The following is a 7261-nucleotide window of genomic DNA, read 5'->3' on the forward strand; positions in this document are numbered from 1 at the left end:
AAACACTGCAGACAGAGCACTTTGTGGAATAAATCTTTAATGTCAAATATCTGATGTTTTCTAAAGGTGCAATCGATCTGCCATCTTCCATCCTTTAGAGTAGGATAGGGGGAGAAAAGAATGAATAACTCCTTCCAGGTTAGACTAAACTTCATCCACAGAAACAGAATTTAATCAGCAACAAGTGGTGATCAGTTCTTAGTCGGGTTGATGACTCTGCCCATGAACAATAAGGATGTCGTTTCCTCATGATAGATGAAGCAAAAGAATGGCCTGTTAATACGAAACTGCATTGAGAGGGAGTGTGTAGTGATGTGAGCCGCCGTGGAGGCAGCAGCAGTTGTCCCAACTTCATCGACCTCAATCACTGCTTTGTGAAGAACCTGCAATTTCACATCAAGTTCAGTAAAATGGCTCTGAATAAAAATAGTGAGATGAAGATGGAAACTGACCTCTGACAGTGTGAGGTCTTCATTCTTTGAGAGCTTTGTAAGATCCGCTGAATCAGTGAAGAGAGACTTCAAACCCATGTTTGGCAGGATGTTGTGCAGTAAATAGGATTGCTCCAAGCGGAATCTTGGCATTCTGACTTCCAGTTTTCTGTAATTAGAAAGCTTGTTATGCATTTGATCAGTATTCAAAACAAACACTGAACATCCTAAGTGCAGAGAGTCAATATAAATTTAGTAAACCATGCAAAATCAGAGATGTTTACAGACCTTTTTTCCAGTTTACTAATCCAGTTCAGGAACATAGCAGCACTGATCTCATCATCAATCATGGTATAATCTGTGTTTTCATTGGGTAGCAGGATTAGCATGGAAACCCCACCCTTATACGGTAACTTAAGGACTCTAGCTCCCAGAGGCTCATCCTCCATAGTGTAGAATCTACCCTCTACAAACATCATGGGAACTTGCACAATGTTGTAGTTGTCGATGTGGAATGGTGCGTTATCAGTGAAATTAGGATTAAAAGGCGTCTGCCAAGCTCCTGTGAAGAAGAACAGTCTGTTAGCTTCCATGTGAAGGCTGCAACAGATCAATGAAGGATTCAACCCACCCTGGAAGAAGATGGTGTTGATCAGCAGGAGTTGAGTCATTGCATTTAAAGAGGAAATCATTTCAGGAACCTTGTCTGCAGTCTTCTGTCTCACATAGTCATTGATGCTTTTGATGGTCTCCTTTGTGTTCCCGAAGTCTAAAACATTGATGTCCGCTTGAAAAAAATTCTTCAAATCGTCTTCAAATGTCTTCTCGACTTCAAAGTGCTGTCGGATAAAGAGAGCCATGCTCTGCTCCACCTGCAGAGATCCGTTGTGTGTGATGTTGTCTTGAAGATTTTGGAAAAGTCTCGGGATAAGCTGTGGCTGGTCGTCCACCTCGAGCTGCTCCAGGTTGCACACTTTGAGGATCTCCTTGTGTGTGATCCCATCAGTAGCCATTAAGAGAGCAGCAAAACTTGTAGAAACACTCAGCGGTGAATAAAAGATGTTTTTGTCATGATAGTTGGCGATTTCTCTGTAAAGGTTCATAGCAAAGTCCATGTTTTTGTAAGAGAGATCCATGATGGTGGCATTTGGTAATTGAGATGAATGGACAGGAACAATGAAGCACAAGAGTGCAAAAATCTGCATTTTAATCCTGTGTATAACCATGATTCCTCTTCAAGACAACTTGACTAAATCCTGGAAAAACATTTATATGTTATAAAATAGAACATCTTAAAACTCAGCAGAAAGAATGTCAGAACATTCTTTTTCTCTAATGTACATCTATCCTTGTTCTGTCACACGTACCTCTCAGCTTGAGTCAGATGTTCCCTGAAAACTCCAAAGATTATTTGGTGAAACAAAGTGCAAGTACGCTCTATGGGTTATACATTAACTAAAAAGAACAAAAAAATGTCTCTCTCTTAAATTGTTTTAAAACTTTTAGAACTATCCCCCCTCCCAAAAAGTACCCAATGATGGCTTCTTCTTCACTGGTTCCACAGTGTAATAGATGATTGATTGGTTGATGTTTTCTGTGCATGTGTTCTTGTTAATTGATCACACCTGTTTGGTGTTAGCCTCCAATCCTCACACTTGCAGTTAAGTGATGACCTTTCTAAATTCTCGAAAATTTAAGCCAATAATGACATTTACTTTCAAATTTTATAAATGTAAGTCTGTCGAGCTGAAATGTTTTGATTATGATTCTTTTTCTACCTTTTGCTGGTTTCCTGCAGGGTTTTTTTTTGTTTGTTTGTTTTTACTGTCAGCCTACATTGCTTTTTTCATAAATGATCCTCTTAAAAATTACACCACAATATATTTATACATGTTTTTGAGGTTTACATGCTTTAGTGTTGCAATTGTTTTCAAATTTCCTGTTACAATTTCCATAGGGCACACACAGACAGACCATAGCTGTAAATTTGAGCTACGTTCATAATGCTTTGAGCACAAATTAAGTGTTGTTTATTTTTTTTTACCTTTTTTTTTATTTAAAAAATATTTGAAGCTGATTTTTATGGGAAAATTGTACTATTTCTGTTATATATGTGTATATATTCTTGCTCAAAAACATGAAAATCCTTTAAAACATTTCACAGTTCATTAATCAGAAATAAAGCTTACTTGACCACAATTTATAAATAACATGTGGCCAGTATTTTTCTTTAACAACTAATTTTGAATTTTTGGCAGCGACTGTTTGACTTAAACAGAATTCTTCAGTTGTGAATTTTCATTTACTATGGATTTATTATATATATATATATATATATAAAAAGAACGACTATGTATGAAACATTATAGACTCAAGTACTGGCCCAGTGTTAAGACCCATAAAAACCTATATGGTATTTTAAATTTTATTATTGATTTAGAAGAGTAATTATAATTAAAAAAACAGACAACTTTTCTATGATAGAACAATCAGAATTTGTTTTACATTAATTGACATGATTTTGTGAACATGTAAACCAAATTATGTCTCATTTTTTATTACTAAATAGTGATGTATGTCCTAAATTGATATCAATTATACTAAACATTTTTTTTAATATTTGACTAATTTATTGTGATGTTGAGATCTTTCCATGTAGTTCACGTGAGATGCATCTTCCCTGACATCCCTACATGAACCTTTTCTGTTATCCACATATTGAAAATTAAAATGTGCCGACGTCATTGTCAACATTTGATACGAAACACAACTTAAACTCGATGGATTTCCATTTTTATTTTAAGATGAATTAAAGAGGCAATGTGCAAGTAACGGTGAATGTTAAATTGAGCTTTACTAACACGAGTGAACGTTGCTTCAATTCTGGAAAATAAAGCGTCAAAAACAAACAAAAAAAAGGATCAATAAAGAAAAGAACGAGTTGTGCCAACATCAAACAAAATGTAGTGACAGCATTCAATGCTAATAATGCAAAAACTAAAAACCCAACAACCAACATTTTATAGGCAAGTGCATTTTGGATTGAAAATTAAAAATATTAACAATAAAACATAAGAGAAAAAAAGATAATCCAAGAAAGTATGAACAACAAGGCCAAGTTTTCATGAACTTAAAAAAAAAAAGTTTGTTTTAAACAAAGTTTGAGGCATCATGGGTCCACAAAAATAGAAGTTTTAGAAACAGTTTGAAAGTTAAAAACTGATACAGATATTCAGTGTTGAGCATAACATAAAAGACATGCTAAAGAAGTCATAAAGTTAAAATAAAAAAAGCAAATCTTAAGAGAAAAAGCATAAATTGTAGGAATTATTGAGTTCATGAATTATTTTTGTTGATTCTGAGAAATGTACCAGATAAATACTTAACACCGACATCCCCTTTGATAGCCCTCTATTACAAACAAATGCAGGTGTCTAACTTTTGAAGGGGACATTAGTGGTCAAATCAAGTATTATGTGATTGGTAACATGTATGAGTTTCCACAGCGAAAGTAATTGTTTTAACAGTGCTTTCTTTAATCATAAAAAAAATCACAAAAGATTCTTTAAAAAATGCTCAAATACAGTAAAAATAAATGACTGCTTCTCAATTAAGGAGAATGCAAATGTGCCAAAGTTTTGGTCTAGAGTTCATAAAGAAAAGATTTAATGGTTCTACAGTATGTGTTAACAATCCTTCTTTTGTTATTTGTGTGTGCTAATAAATAAATAAACATGTATGTGGAAATGATGGTTTCTAGTAAACATATATTAACCCTAAACTGTAATATTTTCTCTGTAAACATAAGAGAGATGATGAGGAGGTAATAGATCATCCCGTTACGTTTTTAAGAAATTAAAACAACTGATGGTGTCAGCAATAGGAAATTAAACATGTTTTAGTAATCTTAGCAAAAAAAAAAAAGTTCTGGGGGAGCGGAAAAAACAAATAGTACAATAAAAAATACAGAGTAACTCTGGTTGGTTGGGCAAGGTTTTTCAGCTGTGTTACCCAAACCCAAAATAGGGCTGGACACCCTGTTATCCACAAGGATATAACGAATGCTTAAAACATTGGTCTCTTATGGCTTTCATTCATTCCTCTTGTTAGAATCCAACTTCATAAACAAACTTTACATGCAGTTTCTCTTTATGTCTTCAAAAAAATAAGACAGCAAAAAAACAGAATGTAACGAAAATAGAAAGGCGCTATGGTAAAAAAGGCGATTGAAAACTTGGAATAACTGCATTATGAGTCATCTTAAGTCCACCCTTTTCCCCGTCTCGGTGCCACACTGAGGTCCGGTTTGACCAAGTGCTGCCTTTCCTTTGCCTGTCAGCAAACCCAGCGAAGGAAACCGTGTGTCGGCCTTCTGACTGGGGTACGTTTGCACTTGCGAGAGGTTAGAGAAGGGAGAGAAGCCAACCCCCGGTGCAGGGTTTCTAGTTCAGAGCGTCGGTAGACAAAAGCGGCAAAACTTTCACTAATTTATTTGCTGGGTTTTTCTTGTTGGTCCTCCACAGAGTTGGGTTTTTCTGGTGTTGGGGCAAAAAAGGAGGACTTAGGTCATTGTTATTACATGAAAATAATATCTAAAATTCCATTCTGGTATGTTAATCTACCAGTATGGTGGACATTTTAATTTATTTTCAATATTTTACTCACCAGAATCACTTTCTAACTGTTGTGGAATGCTTGGCTGTGCTTGCCTAAAAGGTAATTAGAAAATTTGGTTTAAAACACACATTTCTCCTTTCTGCTCACTAATAAAGTATTTTAAACATATATACACATAGATTTACCGATCAAAATAAGCTTGTCTCCTCTTCCTCAGCTCCTCAGCAGTAAGCGTCTCATTCTGGCTGGATTTATCTCCACATGTAGAACTCTGTACAGCCTGTTTTTCTGATTTCACATTTCCAACATCAGGTTCTGAAGATTTGTTACTCATGCCGGATCCTAGATAAAGGAAAAACTTTGGTCGAAATTGCAATAAAAAAAAAAATTAAAATCAGTTCGAAGCTTCTAAATGAATCACCTTGCATGCTGAGCTGGATGGCCCTGCGAAGGTCAGCTTCTTCATCTTCCACATCCATTTCCTGCCTGCTGAGTGCCAGAGCTCTCTTCAGTTCTTCATCTTCATCCACAGTCTCATCTGATACAATGTCCATTTGCCCCTGAGCGACGGATCTGCTTCTCAAAACATAAACGTATTATGTCAAAACAAAACCTAATGGGATCCAACCGAGGACCGTATTCCACAAACCTACCCTGCACTTGTCTGGGCCTCATCCTCTCCAATGAGCCTGGGCCGCTGCTGTTGCTGAACCCGCATTATTCCCAGAATCTGCTCTGCTTCACACTCGGGAAGATTCCCTTGGATCACAAATATGGAATAGCCTGCACAGATACAATATATTTGTGTTTGTGCACTATAAGGTGCAATAATATAAACAAGTCAGCTTTGCAATACCTTCTTGCTGTAGCTGTGCCAGGAAAAGAGCTAAATATGTATCTGATATCAGCTCTGGTCCAGTCAAGAGTGAATTCAAGTTAAACCACTGCAATAATAAAGTAAAGGTTAATTAAGCATAAACACACCTATTGAGACGTAAAAAAAAATGACATACCTGTTGTCCAAGCTTGCGTATGGTGAACCAATGCTCCTTATAATTGCAAATGAAGGCCTTCTCGTTTCTAAAATGCGAAGACATCAAATTAGGTTTAAATGTGAGTGTCAGATCGACTCGCTATGCAGAAAGTCTTGAAAATTCAACTTTACATTGGATTTATCATCAAGCTCTGGTACTCCCGGCTATTGAAGAGAATTAACTCCAATCCCCACACTCGGAGAGCATTGCTAATTACCTGTAAAAAATGTAAAAATCAGTCATAAGGAGTGATAAGACAGTCTTGTAAAGTATATTGAATAATCATAAACATACTTGTATTGAAAAGAATCCGCTGTCATCCATGTTTCCAGATGGTTGCTTTAAAGTTAATATTAAAACAGTTGTTAAAATAACACCACAACTGCAGAAAACATTTGTTATGTGTCCCCACATACCTGTAAAAAGGTCCTGTACTCCTCACTACCCATACCTCCTTCTGCCATTCTCATTCTCTCCTCTTCATCTAGCTGATGAGCAATTGAGGACAGGTCTACAGGGGTAAAATACTCCCCCTGCAAAAGGTTGTTGAGACAATGCTGGGCACATAAGGAACCCTCTTGCTGAAAACAAAGAATAGCTGGGTTTAAATTTACAAATAATTCAGCTCCAAAACTAGAAATTGTTGTGCAAAAACGTAAAAAAACATTGGGAGATAAATATGGCCAAACCAACGAAAAAAACATTTTATTTTACTCAGATACACATAACTAAACAACGAGCAGCACACAACTTTAGCATCATTTTCCTTTAGTAATTATTGGTGGACTCGAAATGTACAATAAATACCGCAAACTCGAACTCTAACTTCCCTCTATTAGCTTCTAAATAAACTTTTAACAACACCTGGTTAGCAAGTGAGTTAGCATTTTTTGCAGTCTAAACAACAATACAGCCAAAACAACACTAGATTTAAGCTAGTACCGGCTAAACACACACGCTAAACGAATGCTAAATGTATTCACCCTCTCCGACTACACACGGTTAAATACGTTTAGTTTAAAGTCACAAGTTAAATGTCTAAACCTACTTTTTCATGAAATATGGAATCCATGTTTAGATTTCTGTCAAACATTCAACTTTGACCCCTACCCGTGTAAAAAAAAAAAAAAAAAGGGAGTCAATCTCTACTGGCGCCCTCTATGGGTCGTTTTGGAGTAC

General features: G+C 36.1%; 2 protein-coding genes across 3 annotated transcripts; both read right to left on the reverse strand.

Moving 5' to 3' along the window:
- Nucleotides 1-19: 19 nt before the first annotated feature.
- On the reverse strand, nucleotides 20-1960 carry LOC112143920 (protein Z-dependent protease inhibitor). The gene is made up of 5 exons (XM_024268199.2): nucleotides 1799-1960; nucleotides 1063-1687; nucleotides 720-993; nucleotides 453-600; nucleotides 20-383 (listed from the first exon to the last, which is right to left on the reverse strand). Exons 2-5 carry the CDS (start codon nucleotides 1655-1657, stop codon nucleotides 192-194), a joined length of 1209 nt encoding a protein of 402 aa, XP_024123967.1. The 5' UTR covers nucleotides 1658-1687; nucleotides 1799-1960; the 3' UTR covers nucleotides 20-191.
- Nucleotides 1961-2231: 271 nt separating this feature from the next.
- atxn3 (ataxin 3) lies at nucleotides 2232-7256 on the reverse strand. 2 transcript variants are annotated; one of them, XM_024292642.2, is made up of 11 exons: nucleotides 7131-7256; nucleotides 6499-6663; nucleotides 6377-6421; nucleotides 6214-6299; nucleotides 6062-6128; nucleotides 5905-5992; nucleotides 5702-5831; nucleotides 5470-5621; nucleotides 5234-5390; nucleotides 5097-5140; nucleotides 2232-4966 (listed from the first exon to the last, which is right to left on the reverse strand). In XM_024292642.2, exons 1-11 carry the CDS (start codon nucleotides 7173-7175, stop codon nucleotides 4920-4922), a joined length of 1026 nt encoding a protein of 341 aa, XP_024148410.1. In that variant the 5' UTR covers nucleotides 7176-7256; the 3' UTR covers nucleotides 2232-4919. The 2 variants fall into 2 exon arrangements, with proteins under 2 accessions (XP_024148410.1, XP_024148330.1); XM_024292562.2 differs by having other exon boundaries at nucleotides 5470-5624.
- Between the last annotated feature and the right edge of the window lie 5 nt (nucleotides 7257-7261).

The sequence above is a fragment of the Oryzias melastigma genome, linkage group LG22 (genome assembly GCF_002922805.2).
Source record: "Oryzias melastigma strain HK-1 linkage group LG22, ASM292280v2, whole genome shotgun sequence".
Classification (NCBI taxonomy): domain Eukaryota; kingdom Metazoa; phylum Chordata; class Actinopteri; order Beloniformes; family Adrianichthyidae; genus Oryzias; species Oryzias melastigma.